Here is a 21,043-nt window from a genome sequence, read left to right as displayed (position 1 = left end):
TTGTTAGCATTACTGTAATAGGGCTTCTACATCTCACTCATACAAAGATAGTACTTCAATGGTAATAGGTGCTCTAAACACATGCACATGGTGCCTGACCCAAAAGGGTCTAATGACCTTCCTAATGTGTTTTTTTCTTTGAGTGTTCACATGACTTTAGGGAGAATTGGGGTGTTCTAACTTTTTTTTTGTGTGCCTATGTCATGAGTTTAGGCAAGATCAATCAAATGATTTCTGTGGATATCGTGGGGTTGCTTTGACTATATTATGCATAAAACGTATGATTCATACTTAGTCAGATTATCTTGATGGAAACTCGATTGATTCATTTATTTTTTACTACTAAAGCTATAACATATCAACCTAGAAATCTGTCGTCAATTGTGACGGGTGTTGTATGATGGCGTCTTGAATTTAGTTGACCATTGATCATCCCACCTAATTACGGTATTTTGGTGTGTAATTACCATACACATATAATTATTGACAGGATGGAATAACCCAAATCCTTGGAATAAGGCTTTGATGATGATGTATACGTATAATTGTAGCTCATTTTAGGGTTACATACTAGTGTAATCGAACATAGAAACAAGGGTTTGGGGAGAAATCCAGACTGTAATTTCTTACTCAAAATTAATGAATCTCTCTCCTATTATTCGTGGACATAGGTACTACCGAGCCACATTAAATCTTGCTGTCTTTATTTGTTTGTATCTTTTATCATTTTCATTATTTGATTTGGATTTTGTCGCTCGCACGTACTTTATAAGCTGGATTGTGGGACAGAATTTTACTTAATTTTTTTTTAAAAGATGATTAGCCCTTCTTTGCTCAATCTAGTAAATGATGAGTCATTTAATTTATGCTCTTATATAATACGATGATTAGTGACCAAACATGTCATACATGTTATGCATGGTCACGCGGATTCATAAATAAGCTCAAAGAGATTTTACAACAAAATTGCTGGAGGAACATACATGTCAACTTGTAAGTACGTACATTTGTATGTATATGTTATGTCAAAATCATGCCATCATTTTCTATGTGGGGTATGTGGTTCATAAAACCATGATACTTTGTCATTTAAGATGGAAACACCATGCATGTGGTGATGGAATGTATGTTCCAGGGAAAGTTAACAGTCTCTTTGGGTAGAATTTAATGAGTTTGTACAGATTTGAAACAATTGAAGTTGTGGTGTCCATGTAGCTGAGTTGCCAGTAAATAACAGCAAACCCTGACTTGGATATGTCTAAGGACATCTTTTTGTATGGTTGAGTTCTCAAGGTCATTAATTGGGATGATATCTCCATGAAATTGTTGATTTGAAGTCCTTTTTGTGTGTGTGTGTGTGTGTGTGGTATATGTTTGATTTATGAAAGATTATACAAAGATAGATGGGAATGGTGGGGATGTGTACATTTATTAAAAAAAAGCTCTTAATCTAGATATTATTATGGTTCTTTACCTTAAGTCATTATCAAGATTTAATCCAACTTTACCACTATATGTCTTGATATCTTGACCTAGTCAGCTACAGTCAAACTATCTTGCGAAACACAACTCTTCGACAGCATTGAAACCTTGTTTGATATTAGCATTGAATTCTAAGGTTTAGGACAATCAGGACACATTATCATCATAATTAAAATCTTATCTCAAAATTTTGGGGTCGATCAACTTAACAAATTTTAATCCCTTTATTTAATTATGTCTAAAGTCAAGTCATACATGGGAAAGATTTATAACAATTAACAGTCACATTGTTCATTCACACATGGGTAAGAGACCATCCTCACACCAAAAGAAGTAATTAAGCAATTTGAGGCTCTTGAATTCTTTTAGATATGAAGCATTGTAATAAAGTGTATTATGATACAGTGAGTCGCATTGATTATATTTCTCATGTGTTAAAATATTAGATATAAAACATTGTAATAAGGTGTATTATGATACAATGAGTCGTATTATTGATTATATGTTCTTATGTGTTAGAGTTAGATTTGTAGAATTTCTTGAGCTCAAGCCTCCTTAGTCACCTACAAGTATTTATCATGTCTTGTCTGGTATGTATGGTTGGTGGGGGTATTGCAAGTATCTAAAGGATTTGAGCGAGATATCGTATTCTAAGAAATCAGTTGCCTTGCCCTACTAACTGGACCTATGGTCCGGACGTCCTGTCATCAATTAAAAGTTTGGTATAATTTTCTCTAATTAAGATTTTCTTCTACTATTTTCTACACAAACAAGAGCTTGTGTATTTCGATGATAGAGTACTCTTATCAAAATCAAAATCATTGATATGGACCCAAAATTAACAGATTAGAGATTTAACTCTATAGTATGGTTCATCAATTTTTATGTTAGATCTACTAAATTCTTCCATTACACGAACTGCATGTATTGAGAACATCCCAAATTACAAAACCACCCTCGTGCCATGTCACCAAAGATTCTATGAAATCTCAAATTAACTTTTACTTAAGGCAAATATATCACATAAGAACTTATTTGTAATTTAAAATATTAATTAATGATTTATAAAATTTAAGTAATGTGTTTATACGATAAATTGCAATTTTCTTGATTTTTTTTTATACCAGAAGGACCTTGATTATATTAAATTTAAATCTAAAAGTACAGGCATTTATGGCAACTCAAATTTTAGTATTGAACTACTTCTACTCTGACTTTTCTCATAATAATAGTAAAGATAAATTAGATAAAAATTAAAAGAATAATTCACTATTATCTATCTGCATCATCGTAATACACCTCATTACAAGTCAAATTAGTCTATCATACCATGTGCATGTGCATGATTCTAAACTTTATACTATTAAATTTAAAATTCAAAACAAGAATCTAAGAATACTACACGAAACTTTTACATTAAAAATTTTAAACGTAAAAACAATGATCCATGATGAGAACCTTAGTGACTCTTTATACAAAATCAACTTAAAGTTTGAAACAATGGGGATCTAGAAGAACCTTTTGGCAGCACAAGTGTCGGGCAATATCTCTCTTTTTTAACTATCTACTTTACACACGCACACTCAATTTAAAGGCTGCACCATCACGGGGTCATCCCAAATGGTCATCCCTATGTTTAGACCGTTAGATGATCTTTGATATTTGACTTATGTGAATCCCAATGCATTATAATGATTTGGACCACATCATTCTCAGGTGACATATTTTCCATATAAAAAAGCTTCCTATTCAAATCAAATGGGTCTCATTAAACAATCATTTCAGTCAGCTTCCTCTGTTTTATTCTTTCACGCCACTCCATGTTGAATCAACATCATTCACATCTTTCAAAAATTCAAATTTAACTATACTTCAACTAACCCATTGTATAATTAACTTGCTTTTTGTGGTTACTGCTTGTTGAGCTCATTTTCAATGAAATTTAGCAATTGAGATGGGTACGAACCCCGTAGACTTTACCAACTAAATTAACCAACACCTCTATAAAATTATGGTGTTACTATTGGGTAATTTTACTTTTAACAAAATCAATAACTCGGGTGAAGTTAGGGTTTGAACCTGGGTTACCCAATTCATTTAAGTGGTACTGAATCGTGAATCGATTCGATCTGCATTAGTTCCCGATACAATTTGCTATGAGTAGGTGAAAACTAGCAAACCAAACAACTTAAGTTATTTTGCTTTACTTTCTGCACGCTCTCTCAACATGTTGATATATTACGATATCTTCCTAAAATTTTAAATTGATAAAATACCCTTTGACCTTGGCCTTTATTGTTTAACTGATGAAAAAATGATTAAACACCTTCATCTTTTCCACCTTATTCATCATTTCTACCTTCAAATTCCCTCACCTCTGGCTAGCCCTACGAACTAAGTTCGTTATCAAATGGTGAACAACGAATCCGAATTAGAACTAAGCAAACCCATGAATCAGATAACATAGGTTTGAACTATGATATATGCTATCGACTCTATAGTCCTATAGATTTAACTAAGTTAACTAGCACCTTTATAATTTTTTGTGTTGCCACTTGGTAAACCTGTTTTTAATAATATCAATAACACACAATAACGGTGGTTTTTAAATCCAAATCTATGGTATCAACACATATGGAATGAATTCTACTTGTTTGCTAAGTTGGTAAGGTTTGCAAGAAGAGGTGATAATTTTAACATGACTTAAAAACGACATGGAATTAGTGAGTTGGTCAAGCAAGTTGGGTTGCATTGGGTTGAATTGCATTTCACAATAGAAATGACCTGAGATTCAGAGAAGTCATCCCCGATTCAGGTCAAGGGACATCAAACCATATTCAACCCTTTTTTTTATATTTGTATCTACACTAAGGATTCAAATCCTTCAAATTAGATTTTTGGATCACTCAAATTTTGGGTCAAGTCCGAGCAATGGGTAGCTAATTACTCAATGTATTAGAAATTGATTTTGGATTTACCACTAATGATCATATGCTTATTTGATTCTAAATACTATCTTATGGATACCCAGATGAATCCCAATTCTTATTTCCTAAGTTGATACCATATTCACCACCAATTACTAACCTGTTGGCGACAAAAAAAAAAAAAATGTTTTATTTTATTAATTTCAATAGTCTTAATAAGGTTAATTAGTTAGGTTAGCAAGTTCAGGCAGGAAGACCCACTCAATCCATTAAAAAGATACAGATTTCTCTCTTTTTTAAGACAAAGCTACCGTTGATCACGGGCTCCCATCATTTCTAAATTCCAATTTTTTAGCAACTTTTTCTCCTAAGAAACCAAGACTTCATTCTTACCGTCAAATTCAGTTATGAAGGGACAACATCCAAAAATCAAATCTAATTGGGTCCTCACTACAGTTAAGTCAACCAATTATAAGGGGGGGAATATTATCTCTTAGCTTAGTATCCAAATCTACATGATTTAATATATGATTAAGACTTTTGGAAACCTCATTGGATGGTACAAAAAGCGGTTAATTATTATCTGGAACGAAGTAATTCTTTATTTGATCTTCTAAAGTGTTCTTAGGAAGAAGAATAGTAATAAAGAAATAGAGTACAAAATTTTGAAAAAAATAATAATTACTAGGAACCATTAAAGTAGAAACGACCATATGAATTTTTTTTTATGAAAAATACGAACCTTATGGAAAATATTTTCATCATGCCTTTAATTGCACATTTTCACGAGAAACCCTTATTTTTTCAATTAAGATAAGGAAATATCATATTGACGATCTGATCATATGTGCAAATGACATGCTGATTATAATAGAAAATATTCACTTTTATTTTTTCCTTAACGATCATTCTTTGAAACTTAAAATGGATTCTCTTTTGAAATTTTCCTATACGTAGTTTTAACATGAACAAATATTTTCTTGGAAAATTATTTCTTAAAACAAATATTTGTCTTTACAAATGTACACACACTAAATGGTAAAAATGGCTATGAAAAGAGATGCAAATTTATATAGAAGAAAATTATTTCTTGAAAAAATATTTTTCTTTGCAATTGCACACAGCCTACATGATAAAAAAATTGAATCGTGATAATCTGATTTGACGTGATCGTTTCAGGAATCGTAGATCAGCTCTCCTTAGGATACAGAACTGTACTTACTCATAAAAAAATATGTAATTTTGTAACTCAATGAGAGTAGATCTACAATCCCCAACCCTGTCATGTCAAGGTGTCAATTGAGTATGACACGTGGGTAAGTCAGATTATCAGGACTCTTCGAAAAAGAAATATAAACTTCTTATAGAAAAATATATTTTAAAACATTTGAGCAAACTTGACAAAGTAGATAGATAGAGGGAGAGAGGTGGGTCACTAGGGTTACCATTGAAGGAAAGGGACAGCTAACCATGGTTAGATGGATAGTCAACAGTACAAATGATATTCTATTTTGACTTTTGGGCCAAAGAGAATAATCCCACACAAGGGTGAATCCATAAACAGCAGTGAAAAGTGAGATAAAACACAAAAGAGGTAGGGGACCAAATCTCTTAAGGCATCAGCATTTCTGATTGTGGTTAAGAGAGATAGAAAATGGACGGTTCAGATCAAGTAGAAAAAGTTACTGACATGCCCCCTACCCTACATGATAAAATAAAAACAAATTGTAATTTTAAAGCATCTCAGATAAAAAAAAAGTTGGTTATGACAGTTAAATGATAAGATGTAACTGCGAAAAGATCCCTATCTTATGTGAATTGACAAAAATACCATTATATTTTATGTTGACTAAAGAAAAAAAAAATCATTTTAATAAATTGGTCCTAATAAAGGTCCTTAATTGGATTTAGATGTGTCAAGTTGTGCAAGTTGTGCTTCTATCGTACCCACAAAAATAAGGAATCTTAACTTTGTTCATAATTTATGATCTATTTCTCATAAATTGTAATTTTGATGGTGAAGGTCGTCGTGTCATTTATTATAAAAATTGGACGAGCATTTCAGAGGAGAAATTCATCACTTTTTTGAGATGCCAAGTCTATGGTGAACTTCAATCACCTTGACATAAAGAAATGTGGTTGATAGAATAAAGGAGAGATATTTAGAGGTTAATGTTTGGGTTTCAATAATTTGTCTTACTGAGTACATACTCCAAATTTAGATGCATTGTCAAGGATCTTGACAATCATCTTAATTTTAATTGAAAAAAATATTATATTATTACTAATTATTTCAGTATTTGAAATGGGGCTCGTAATTTCAACTTCTAACAGCTTGATTTTATTTTTTATGTTAGTTTCCTTTTAGACTCGAATTTAGAAAAGAATCGGAACTGGTGGGTACCTATTGTTCTTGTCAATTTCAATTCCACTTATTTTATTATTGGAATCGAAACCATCAAGATGCAGAATCAAGAACAACATGACAAATTCTCAGTTTTAGGTACCTTAAGAACCAAATCGGAATCAACCAACCCATTGACACCTCTACCTTGGATATTGAAATGGAACAGTGGAAAGACGGAGAAAGATGATATTAAAAACAAGTGCAATTGATAAAAAATGTAGGATCCACAATTGATAAACTTATAAATAATAATAAATAAAAAATTGAGTCAGTTGGGGCACGACCTAGTGTTGTATAAAGCTTTTGGCTCATAGGCAATTTATGTCTTAAGACACAAAATGCTTGTGAGCCAGAAACAATGTACAACACCTAGTTAAAAGAAATATTTAAGTTGAAGTTTAAAAAAGAAAAAGACAAGAATATCTAAAAAGAATGCGAATAAAGATAGTAAAAGCAGATACTGACAATCTTTCAATTACAAAAGATTTGAAGTTATGTAGAATAGAACAATAAAACAATTCATTGAGCCGATCTCAAACCTCTGAGATAAGGCTTCGACGATGATGGAAATCTGTTTGGGACCATCAAATTTTTTTTCATGGTTAACATAGCTTGCATAAAGGTACTATGATGGTCCTTATAGCAATAATTGTTTGGCCAAGTTGTTATGTGGATCACCCCTATATTTATTATAGAGGTTTTCGTTTTTTTTTTTTTTTGTAAGATAAAACAATCGTTAATATCATTTGCAAACTCTATTTTTTTAATAATATTTGCAAAAACAATGGTTTAATTTGAGAGTTGTTATTGACACCCTAACTTTTACTTATTACACCCCAATTTCTTAGATTATTTATCACACCGTAACTAAAGATTAAAACACACCATTCAAATATTACAAAGCATTATAATACATTTAAACAACTTCAGCAATTGTTTACTATTAAGATTAGGCTCATATAAGATCCTAAATCTAATAAATAAAAATCTAAACAAGAAGAGAGAGAGAGAGTTTGTACTGGCATCTCAACTTTTACTTATTCTCAACCATCAAATCATTTTTTATTGAGCAAATTACTGTTTAGTGTGCTGAATACGATGGAATTTCGAGTCTAAGACACTATTCATTTTAATTCTCTTTTTTGCCCCCGAGAGCATCACTTTTACTAGGGAATTTCCCAATGAACTCGCTCAAAAAGCATGTTTTGGGAGCTAAAATGAACAATATATAAGAATCGGAATTTTTGCAAAAGTTGGAATATACCTTTCTTGTTTTTATTTTAAACTCGGGTCTTATAAGTAAAACTTGGGGTGCCAATGGTAAGTTAACTTAAAATTTACTTTTTACAGCTTTACAAATGGATTTAATAGTTTAAAATTTTGAAAGGCAGTTATTACTCTGTAAAAATAGCACCATTATAATTCCATGAAAAGTCAGAGTGTTATTTGTAATTTTACCAAAAATGAAATGGAGGACAATTAAACTTCTAAAATCTGTTTCACCATATCAGCAAAGTGTAGTAAAGACACACTCACTTGTAAATTACCCATCAAACTACAATTTCCCAGCTTTGTTGGTTATGGGGGTCTCTTGTCTTTGTTTTGTTTCAGTAATTTTTTTTGAGAGAATCTATGAGAGATATAATACAAGAAGAAAAGGAAAGGAGAGAGAGGGCAAAAGGAGTTTTTAAAGAGCAGAGATAGAATGCAAACAGATGATGGCATGTGCCCTTGGAACGTGTGAACAATGAAGACTCTTGAAGTCGCTTTCAAGAGCTAAAGTGGCAGATACACACAATCTATATCAAAACAAAACCGTTTGAATTTCTATTTAACTTTTATCACAAATGGCCAAACACACCCCTTAAAAAAATATCTGTTTTTTATTTGCTTAGAATTTTTTTTTTGAGAACTGCCATTGTCACCCCAACTTTTACTTATTACACTCCAATTTAAAATAAAGAAGGCATTTTTCCCAAAAAATGTGCAACTTATGTCAAAATTCCAATTTTGGTGCACTATTCATTTTAATTCCCAAAATATGTTTTCCTAGTGAATTCGTAATCAACGAATTTGCTGATAAATTCTCAACGAGATCGTTGGTATGACAAAATCAATGGTATTTTAACTACAATTTAATAGATCATAAAAGTGATGAGTTTACTAGAAAAACATGTTTTGGAAATTAAAATGAACAGTGTACAAAACTTCGAATTTCTTCATATTCAATGCACAAAATGGAGATTAACCCAATAAAAAACTTAAGTGAAAGATTGAGAATAAGTAAAAGTTGGGGTGCCAATAGAAGCTTTCTCATTTTCTTTTGTCAGATCACTATTTTTTGCGGTTTAGGATTCCATATGAGCCTAATCATAATTGTAAACAATACTGAAATTATTGGAAGGAATGTTATAATGTTTTGTAATGTTGAGATTATATTTTGAGCCAAACCTTGGTAATGTTTGATGAGGATTGTGTTTTAATCTTTAACTAGGGTGTGATAAATAATTTAAGAAATTGGAGTGCAAAAGATCTCTCTCTCTCTCTTTCTTTCTTTTGAAAGGTCAACAGGGTTAAAGCATCTCTCTCTCTCTCCACTTACTTTAAGAGTTTGTTTGATTGCTTATCTATTCAGATTGGTCTCTAATCTCAAGCAAGGATGAGCTAAGGGGTCACCTTCACACACACACATGTTTATTATTGGATCATGTCAGAACTTGATTGATCCAAAATTGACTCTATTATAAATTGGAATGGATGTTTATCATATTGGATCCTTGTCTGAGCCCTACTCCTTGATTGGAATCTACTAAGTTATCATAATGTATGATAATATATTTGAGTTATTATTATGACCCATTGATAGCCCTAATTTGGAATATTTGCGGAAGCACATTCTTCATTAGACCAATAAACAAGTTCATTAGGATTTTAATTCCAAGACATCCTAGTTCCATTTTTTCTATTTTAAAATTGAGAGTTTCTATTGCCACACCAATTTTATTTCTAACACCACCCCAAGATGTGTGTAATTCTTTGGTATTGACATACGAATTAGGGTGGCATTAGGAAAAGTTGGTGTGGCAATATAATCTTTCTTTAAAATTATCATACTCATTTTATTTGGGAATTTTCCCATCGTGAAATAAAAAACCCAATGTTTTTCATCCATGTATAGACTCATTAATCCACCATGAAAAATAGTCAAATCCAGCAAGTGGAGATCACCTATTTAGCTTGATTTTGTTATTTAAGTCTTCCAAGTGGTGGGTCAAACCTAATTAGCTTGAAAATATGTCCTTTCAATATTATGGTTTCACCAACATCTTGAATAGGTGTAAGTGATCATTACTCTCTTCTCAAAACTTTATATCAAAGATTTGGGGTTGGTTAAAAGAATCATGCTCTTTCATTCTATTTTGTCTAGGATCATTTCTTCTTTTCTTGAATGGTGTTTATATATACTTTTACTATCCATCCACATTTGTTTAATATGTTTTTCTCTCGTTTTTAGAATTTTTAACTTGATCATCTTTTCCAACTAAGGCTATAATCAACCTTCATTGAACATGCCCAAATTCTCTTTTTTGATTTTTCCAATTTATTGTCATTGAAGTTACTCTGACATTTTCCTAAGCTCTTTCATTATAATTTCATGTTTTTTAGTCTTTCCATTCATCTATCTCAACACCCTCATTTCTACTGTTACTCAATTTATTAATATGATGCTATTTGATTGTCAACCATTCTGCTCTAGAAGAATAATTGATCTTATGATTGACTGTATATAAAATTATTCTTTTTAATTTGATTGATATGCATCTCACATGACACTCCACAAGAGCACATCCACTTACTTTTACTGTCCAACTCCAATTCTACGGACATCTTCGTCAATCTCTCAATCCGTATGAGTAAGGTGATATCTCAAATTATGAGATTTGGAGCAAAAGAAAAGAGACCCAAATAAATCGTACCCTCAAAGGTATCATCAAACAATTGTGAATTGTGGAGCTTGATAGTGTTGGTGGATAAGGAGGTACTATTAATCAAACCACGCGCCTCGTTGTCAAGCTCGCTGGGAGGTGTGAGGGGGATCAATGACGCCCTTTGGAGGGGGGGTGGAGAGGAGTCCCAAATGGTATTTTTATAATTTCACTGATATTATGTCACACCATAGTTGGGTTTCCATAGACATACCTCAACCTTGAAAGAACCACATAAATTCTATGTATTTTATGTGTGGTGCATCTTGATTTACTTTTCTTTGTGTATTATTCTCTTAATGGATATCTTTATACAAAGTACAAAGGAGCTCCTAAGGGTATTTTCATATCTTCACTGGTATTATGTCAAACCATAGTTGGGTTTTCGTAGGCATACCTCAATCTTGAAGAAACCACGTAAATTCTATGCATTTTGTGTGTGGTGCCTCTTGATTTACTTTTCTTTGTGTACTGTTCTCTCGATATCTTTATGCAAAGTACAAAGGAGGTATTTTCATAATTTCATTAGTATTATGTCAAATCATAGTTGGGTTTCCGTAGACGTACCTCAATCTTGAAGGAACCACGTAAATTCTATGTATTTTGTGTGTGGTGCATCTTGATTTACTTTTTTTTTTGTGCATTGTTCTCTCGATGGATATCTTTATACAAAGTACAAAGGAACTCCCAAACGTATTTTCATAATTTCATTGTTATTATGTCAAACTATAGTTGGGTTTCTGTAAGCGTACCTCAATCTTGAAGAAACCACGTAAATTCTATACATTTTGTGTGTGGTGCATCTTGATTTACTTTTCTTTGTGTACTGTTCTCTCGATGGATCTCTTTATGAAAAGTACAAAGGAGTTCTAATGGTATTTTCATAATTTCACTGGTATTATGTCAAATTATAGTTGGGTTTTCGTAGATGTACCTCAATCTTGAAGGAATCACGCAAATTTTATGTATTTTGTGTGTGGTGCATCTTGATTTATTTTTCTTTGTGTACTGTTCTCTTGATGGATCTCTTTATGCAAAGTACAAAGGAGTCTCTAAGGGTATTTTCATAATTTTATTGGCATTATGTCAAATCATAATTGGATTTCCGTATTCCTCAATCTTGAAGGAACCACGTAAATTCTATGCATTTTGTGTGTGGTGCATCTTGATTTACTTTTCTCTCGGATGGATCTCTTTATACAAAGGAGCATATAATTTTCATCTCAAGTAGACAAAATATTTACATTCATTAAAAATGAAGATGAATCCTAGTCCATGAATTTGTCGATAAATCTATTTTTTTCATATTTTAAACATGGGTTTTCCACAAGGACCACAACGATTTCACATTTCTCTGTGTTTTGTTAGTTATACCTAAACGAACTACCATTTATTATCTCATTTAAGAGCATTTAAGTGTACATAAAACTAAAGAACAAAAGAGGTGAACAAGGCAACGGTATCTGCAGAGAAATTGCAGAAAAGCAGCTAATTATAAAAAAAAAGGAAATCAGAGATCATTTTCTTTGTTTTGTTTATTTTGAGAAGCCATGCAAGTTGAGATTGCGAAATCAGCTTTTTTGATTATTTATCAAAAAACCCATGTGAAAATAAATGAATAAAATATAAGAAGGGATTCAAATTTCTCTCTCTTCAAGCAGTGGTAGAGATCTGCAACATCAGAGATGGAACTTAATGAGATATTTTATTTTATTTTTAAAGAAATGTGGTCAAATTCTTATTAAATTCATTCAAATTTCACAGCTTCCCAAGTCTTAGAATGGTTACCTTACTACTTTCAAAGAAGAAAACTCCTTCTCTCAAAAAGGAAATAAGACTCTTTTGTTAGCACAATACTCTTCTTTAGTTTTGAGGCGTGATAACATGACTCTCTCACGTGGCATACTCAACCGACCCCCTAACATGACATGTGCTAAAATTGTAGATCCATACTCTTCAAATTACACAACTGCACTTATTTATGAGGAAAGGCAATCGTGTATCTCAAAAGTACAGATCTATGATTCTAACACATCACATTAGGGGAGTCAATGAGTATATCACAAGGGGGAGTCATTTAATTGTTACTCTTTAGATTATATCAAATGGTTTGTGTGTGTGTGTATATATTAATTAAAAAAAATATTATTATTGGTAAGCAAGAGGATTAGGGATCCCACTCTTCATTAATAATCAAAGGTTTGCCAGCTGTTCTCCCTAGATGGATCCACAAACAAAAACTTCATACAATTGATAATCTATAAATATTAAATGACCAAGAAAATATTAGGTGGGGTTGCAAATTGATTGGTATTGCAACAGACAATTCACCGAGATCTATTAGTCCAATACCACCCCTCTGGTTTTTCCTTTTTATCGTGGGTGTCACCCTTCGAGTGAGACTAATCCCATGTTCTCACGCATCGTCCCCTTGGAATGTCCTATGTGCACCTAATCGATGCGAGAGTCAATTGTACTTTGGAGGGTGGTCCCAAGAAATTCATTACTTTGTAGGATTTTGAACACTTGACCTACCTTTCCTAAGGAGTTTATCAAGGCTCGGCTTGCATCTAAGCCAACCCCTTGGGGTTAAAATGGATAAATATCTACTTGATATATATTTTGGTTGTTGATCCACTAAGGGATGGCAACAGTTATGATTCTTTGGTCCCAATAGTGTTTAATGCAGTTAGTTTTGGAGGGTTGGTGCAATCATATTTGCCTCCTTAATTGATCAGATTACATTTTAAGATTAATGAGAGAGGAAAGGAGGTGAAAACTTCAAAAATTTTGGGAAAAAAAAAGGAACAAAAGACTAAAGGGTATTTGCGGCAAATGGTCGTTGCTTGCATGTGGGCACAACAATTTTACTGCTCTGCAGGGCAAAACCACTTCAACTTTACAGGAGGATCTCTCTTTTCCCACAAAACCACGCGTTTTCAACCCACAAAAACACTATCCCAACCTAAAGTGCCTTGTTTTATCCTCACAAACCACCTATTCTTGGCGGTTTCTGGTCCCAATAGCTGAAAGTGTCAGTTAGTTGTGATGTTAGTTGCGAGACCCACACCCCTCTCTCTCTCTCTCTCTCTCTCCCCCCCCCCCCCCCCCCTCTTTCCCTCACCCCCAACTTCTATTTATTCTCACCCACTCTCCCCCCATTTTTCTCATAAACCCATCTTTCCCTCACTCCCCTATATCTCATTTGCACTTTCTCAGTCTCTCTTCAAGCTCCATCATCATGTAATCATCTCTTCCTCCCCTATCTCTCACACGCACACTCTCACTCATTTCCTTCTAAGTACACTCTGCCAATGAGTTTTAGGCACTTAAATGTCTTTTAAAATTATAAAATTTCTTTAAAAAAAAAATGCTGATGAGAGACTCACTTATCTGTGCAGGAAAATGGCTTTTCTTGGGGTTCTTTTGGTGGGTTTTCTCTCTATGATTTCTTCTGTTAATGGGTATGGTGGTGGAGGTTGGATTACTGCTCGTGCTACCTTCTATGGAGGTGGTGATGCTTCTGGGACAATGGGTAATGTCTAAAACTAAAATTTTTAGGACATTTCGGTGCTATTTTGCACTCGTAAGTGCAGTCTAGAGAAAGCCCATTTGACACTAAAATAAAAATAATTTCTTGATTTTTTTTTTGGTAGGCGGGGCTTGTGGTTATGGAAATCTCTACAGTCAAGGGTATGGGACAAACACAGCTGCTCTCAGTACTGCAATGTTCAACAATGGGTTGTCTTGTGGGTCTTGTTATGAAATTAGGTGTGTAAATGACCCAAAGTGGTGCTTGCCAGGCTCCATTGTGGTCACAGCCACAAATTTTTGCCCACCAAACAATGCTCTCCCAAACAATGCAGGGGGTTGGTGTAACCCTCCTCAGCACCATTTTGATCTCTCTCAACCTGTCTTCCAACACATTGCTCAATACAGAGCTGGAGTTGTACCTGTTGCTTACAGAAGGTATGTTATGTGCTATTGTGTTTATACATCAGTTCATGTCTTGTGGGGTCCTTTGGTTTCTTGTAGGGTACCCTAGATAGTCAGGCAAGTAGTAGTGGCCTTTGGTAGTGCCTTAAGGCTTAAGGACCAGTGTCTTCAGCTTTTGGGCTCTTTTGAGTTAGTGTTACCTTTTATAAAGGCCCCCCATTCCTCTAATGACTAAACTCAAAAGTAACAATCTTATGTTTGTAATTTTGTAGGGTGTACTTAGAGTAATAACGGCCCCTCCAAATAACCTCATATTATTAGAGGGATTTTATTGGCACACCAATTTTTTTTACTTATAACACCAATACTTTCAAAATTAAGTTGTTATTTCCAAGAAGATTGGTGTTTATAAGTAAAAGTTATTGTATTAATAGAAGCTCTCAAGTCTCAAGGCCAAAATCTGTTTTCCACTTTTTCCATTTGTTTTCATGTTATAGAGTGATTTTTTTTTCTTCCCATTTTACCCTTTGTTGATATAATGTTTTTCTGTTTTGGGTCTTGTAGGGTACACTGCAGGAAGAGAGGTGGAATCAGATTCACCATCAATGGTCACTCTTACTTCAACCTAGTCCTTGTACACAATGTTGGAGGTGCTGGTGATGTTTATTCTGTTTTAATCAAAGGTTCAAGGACTAATTGGCAACCAATGTCAAGGAATTGGGGCCAAAACTGGCAAAGCAACACTTATCTCAATGGACAAAGCCTCTCTTTCAAGGTCATAACAAGTGATGGCCGTAGTCTGGTCTCTTACAATGTTGCCCCTCCTAATTGGTCCTTTGGCCAAACTTTTAGTGGAAGACAATTCCTCTAAATACACCCTTTAAACCATATTTAGCTTTATAGAACTTGTGTTAGTGTTAGAAATATATATATGTATTTATGTTAGGGTTAATATGAGAAGGACTTATTTTAAAATGGTCCTTTTCAGTTAAGTTTAATTAATGTGGGTTTTTTTTTTCTCTATCCGTGGGGGGCCATCTATGAAGGACTTGGGCACTTTTAACTGTGTGTGAGAGAGATTGAAAGAGAAGTCTATTGTGTACTATTTGTAGTCTTGTGTTTAAGACACAAGTTAGCAGAGGTGGTTTCTTACCACCCGCTCACTAGTCTTTTATAAGTTTTTCTTTTTGGCTGAAATATGCACTTTGGTTAGTTATATTGAGTTAATGAGAGTGTAATTGTAAAATCATCAATTTCACTATTATTAAATGAAATGAGAATTTCTCTCTTTATGTTTATCTTGTATTCTTCTTTGTTTTATAGATATAAATGTTGCTTTAAATTATAATTTTTTACTGATTAATCAAGTTTAACATTTGTTATCTACATTTTAAAGGCTCAAAAGAGCTTGACTGAGGTACTAAAAATGGATATAATCTCACTAATCTTTTTCATCCAAGCACTTGAAGTCTACTAAATGAATAAAAATTCCTCCATTGGACTTAGATGTAAGATCGTGCTGGTAAATTTTAATCTTTAATTCATTATTTCTATTTTTATTGATAAAGTTAATAGAAATTTGGATAGAGTAATAGATATACTTCTCAAGTCAAGCTACAGGTTTTAACTAATCATGTAAATCAGATAGAAATTATGTTGTTTTGTTTATTTCATCAACTTTTGTCACCCACTTTTATGGTTGTTGAAAACCTTTTGTTTTATTATGCTCACGACTTGTTTACGTCACTTTGCATTTGTCCAGCATATATTTTTTAGATTTTTTTTACGTGATGATCACGTGTCGGTATTATTGAATAATTTTTTTTTTAATCCTCCGAGATTTCAAGAAAAAAGGGTTTTGGTGTTTTATTTCCCGATTTCAAGGTTATTTTAGTCCCATGTCCATATTAATTTTCTTTTTCCACATATAACATGTCTCGATCATTCTATAAGTTGAAACCTAATTGATTGTAATGCCATCAGATTCTAAGATAAATTGGACACCAGTGATTAGAGATCAACAAATAGTTATTCATCAATTAATCAAAAGTGATTAAAAGAGAAAATGTGCCAACTAACTTAATTTTGGAGAGCAATTCAAGTCTAGCCATATCCCCCATCAGGATATTGGACTTCAGGTCTATATTTCCTTACGAATTCCTCCTTTTTTGACTAAATTTTCAACATATTAAATTATGCCACGTGGTTTTCTGTCCTTTTTCATTTATTTTTCAACTATATTAAAGAAAATAACTTAATTTTCAACCATATACATAAGGAGATAACCCAAGTAATGGTCCTATTGAATGATCCCAACCCATATGATCATTCTCTTGATCATAGAGTACACCAATTAAATGTGTATTAAAAAAAAAATTAATGATCAAATAAATAATAATATATTATTGAGAAGTAACCACATTTCACAAATAGAGTTTAGTCCTAGGTGGGAAAATTAGATTGACTTCGACAGATCGATTGTCTCGAGTAATTATTTGTGATAATGAAATAACTGAAACATTTGATAAATACATGAAGTTTTCAACTATGGGAAAATTCAAGGGTTAGTTCTTCCATGGTAAATGATTTGAATTGTTATGGTTCAGAAAATTTTCCTTATCTACCAATTGGTTTGTCATGACTAGAAATGATAATAAATACAAAAGAGGAGTTTCAATGCAATAGAGTTGTGATAGAGTAGATAAACAAAGTCCATCATAAGATTTTCGAGAAGAAAAATGTTCGATAGAAAATAAAAACCAATCACATTCATCGCACTTGGTCTTTACGATCTCTAAGTTCAAATGGATATGTCTTCCTCATCAATAGGGTTGATCAATGGTGAGATGATAGACGACTGCTTGATCCATCGTTTGGTTGATGAGAACAATCAATCAATTGTGATCTAATTTTTTATTCTAGGTACCATAATATATAAGTCAAGCTGCCATATGGGAGAAAAAAAATGTTGTTTTAATTAACTTAAGAGAAGTTTCAATCCAAAAGATGAAACAAAAGAGATTGTAGGGTTCTCTAAATTACTTGCCCTAAGTCTATAGCCCTTATTCCTTCTTGACTTGGCCAATGATGGTATCAAAACTCCTTAACTTGTTGTGATCCCTGTGAAAAATGTTTAAGCGATCAAGTTAGTATGTAATTCAGTAGAGTTTCGACTTAAAAGAGTGTAAATTGCCTATACTTACCTTTAAACATCACATATTTATAGGTGAGTCTCTGATTGTAATGCATGTTAACTGGGTTGTATTAGTCATAGAATGATGACATGTAATGGATGGGTTAATGCCTTGTTAGCCTATTGTGCGTGGGCTTGTATGACCTCAGCAAGTCATCAGGTGAATGGGTGATTTGATTCTTTTTGGTATTTGCTTTGCATTTTTATAGGTGATACACCATGTTCTCACGCACATCTATTAGTAGCTCGTAGTTCCATCACGACACGATATTGTCTGTTTTGTGCCTCACAAACATGTTCGTTTTATCTGACTCCTATAGGACTAATTCTCAAAAAGATCGAGGTGTAAGAATGCATTATTCTTTGCTATTTCAACTTAATCCATTCTTCATCCACAATAAAAGACGATAGAGTCTAATAACCTAATTTTTATATCATAAAGATGCTTTAAACTCTTATAAACATTTAAGAACTAGGGGAGCAATATTATTATTGTAATTTATATTTATTGTCTAGAGTAGTAAGGACATGAGGCACGGGGATGCACATTGAGCAAGTGAAGAGCTATAAAACCTTTAAGAGCTTGAATAGTATTTATTGTTGATGGATACCAAATTTGTTGAAAAACAAGGTGTTCCCTGGCTTTCCCTAAATGGAACAATGGGTCATGAGCTTGGGGTCTCCCTGCATCCCCCCATTATGCCTCTTAATGTCTGTTTCTTGCTCCTTGGTATCCCATGACATGGACGTTGTAACTACTTATATGTGATTGATCCTTGGGCACATGCAACTGCAATAATGTTTTGGACATGTACTACATTAAAGCTTTATCCAGCTAAGGGTCTAATTTAATTGATCCTAATTTCATAAATGAGTCAGTCTGAAATTTTTTATACCACATATATAGTGTGTAATAATCCTAAACCAGTTTAACAAAGAATATACTTAACCTACCATCGAAACACTCTTATTATATATATATATATATAGTTTAGGATTATTACACACTATATATATACATCGGTCAGGTTCAAGGGACATGAGAAAACATATGTAAAAACAATGTTACATTAATAAAATTTTAAAATATGGGTCAGAAATTTCAGATTGAGCTGATTTTTTGTGAGGATGATCTCTATGATGGGAAGATCATCCGAAAAAAAAATCAGTCCAATCTAAAATTTCTAACCCCATTAAAAGTGATTTAAAATGTGGACCGTCGATTTTTTGTCAATAATTTGTAAATTACTTTTGATGGATTTAGAAGTTTCTAATTGAGCTGATTTTTTGTGAGGATGATTTTCTCATCATAGTGACCATCCTTGCAAAAAATCAGCTCAATCCAAAACATCTAACCCATATTTTGAAAAACCATTGTTTTTTCATATGTTTTTACATATGGCCCTTGAACCGCCCCCTCTCTCTCTATATATATATATATATTTTCATCAGTGAACTAGGGATTTGAATTCGATGATCTGATGTGATCATCTTGACCTTCACATTAAGATGATGCATATGGAAAGGTTATCATGAACTAGATTGAATTCTTGACCTTATTGAGATCAAAGTCAACAACCCATTGGAGGGTAAGTCTCCAGAGGTTGGGTCAATGGTAATTTTGGACTAATGAGCGGTTAATGCTGGTAAGTCGTGACTTCGATTCCCAGTATGAGCATTAATTCCAAGGGTCACCAGCGAGGGAGCACCCTCACTTACTTGATATGTATGATGTGTGGGCGTTGCTTATGTCCTAAGACTAGTCCTTGGACAAGATCATGGTATGGGCTCGAACTTATCTTTACATGGATACCTGGTTATAAAAAAAAAAATCCATTAAAGGGTAAAATGAAGGATGTAGAACTATAAATAGATTTGATCTTTGCTACCTTAATTTTCTTGATGATTTTGTAGGAACTAGATTAATAAAAAAAAAGTAATTTTAATGTCGAAGTCTATTTCGCATATACCACACCAATGCTGGATGTAAAAGAAAAAAAAAAAAAAGGCATCATATCTTATTAAAACAAAATTATACAAGTTGTTTATTAACTATGATGCATCATTAGATGCTTTAAAGGGTCATCAAATTACAAATCGTAACATTTGATTGGTTGATCAACCCAGACTATTCCAAGTGAACCAATATATCCGACCCGGAATCCATAAAAGATTCGAACCGGAAACCTGTAAAGAAAAAGCGGTTCGACTGGTCAAAGAGATTTACTGATAAAAAACTGAAAAAGAAAATAAAAAAATTTGACTGAAAATCCCGCCTTCTCAGTCCTCACGTGAAACCGACAGTTTTTGCAGTGTTGCACAGTACCCAAGACAGGTGTATCTTCTCCTGTATTGTACGGCTGTTAACACATGTATCTGTATCATTGGATCTTGATGTATCGTCTGATGTGAACCTTGAAGCCGCCGAAACTATCTCATTTAATTGGATTACGATACCTACATCTCTGTCAAAATATATTTGATACAGATATAAAAAATACCCATAGTGACCCCCTCCCCTCAATTTGTGAACGAAAGAGCTCTCTTTATTTAAATTTTGATGACGATATCGGTATCCAGTAAAGACTACACTAATACCATAGAACGTGTCAGAGTAAAAAAAAAGCGGAAAGAATCTTGAAACGTCTCCATCATTGTGTAAGTCGTTCCACGTGAAACCGCCTTCTCTCTCTTTGGACTGTTCGTAAAGACTCCTCAGTAGAATAAATTTTTTGTGGCTCAGATCGTTTTCGATTTGATCTAAAAAGCTTTGTTTGCAACGAAAATCTACCTTGAAAAAAAAAAAAAATGTCGAATCTGTCTGTCAGTATTTTGTAAACTGTTTTTCGTTGGGATTCAAATATTTTATGATTAGTGATAGATATTTTCTTATTTTCAGTACATAGAGCGATTGTTAAGTATTTTAAATATTTTTATTTATTAATTTCCATGTCCATCGAAACTTGAAATAGGTGGTCGTTGGATCTTGTACATCAAGATTTGTGTCAATCAGTGTAGGCCTCTTGCCAGTTTCAAAGGTTGGCATGGTTTTAAAACTCGTCCGAGTTATTCGGGATTGGAGTTGAATGAGATAAATTCATTTTTTTTTTAC

At 33.2% G+C, this 21,043-nt stretch overlaps 1 protein-coding gene across 1 annotated transcript; it reads left to right on the top strand.

Annotated features, from left to right (window-relative positions):
• The first annotated feature begins 13,892 nt into the window (after positions 1-13,892).
• On the top strand, positions 13,893-16,036 carry LOC147401268 (expansin-A1-like). Its single transcript, XM_086442477.1, has 4 exons — positions 13,893-14,045; positions 14,204-14,337; positions 14,459-14,771; positions 15,303-16,036. Coding segments are annotated over exons 1-4 (756 nt in total). The 5' UTR covers positions 13,893-14,043; the 3' UTR covers positions 15,610-16,036.
• The last annotated feature ends 5,007 nt before the right edge of the window (positions 16,037-21,043 follow it).

This window comes from Akebia trifoliata, chromosome 5 (assembly GCF_017979445.1).
Source record: "Akebia trifoliata isolate Shusen 1 chromosome 5, ASM1797944v1, whole genome shotgun sequence".
Classification (NCBI taxonomy): Eukaryota; Viridiplantae; Streptophyta; class Magnoliopsida; order Ranunculales; family Lardizabalaceae; genus Akebia; species Akebia trifoliata.
The sequence above is the reverse complement of the archived record's forward strand: the minus strand, read 5'-3'. Positions and strand labels throughout refer to the sequence as shown.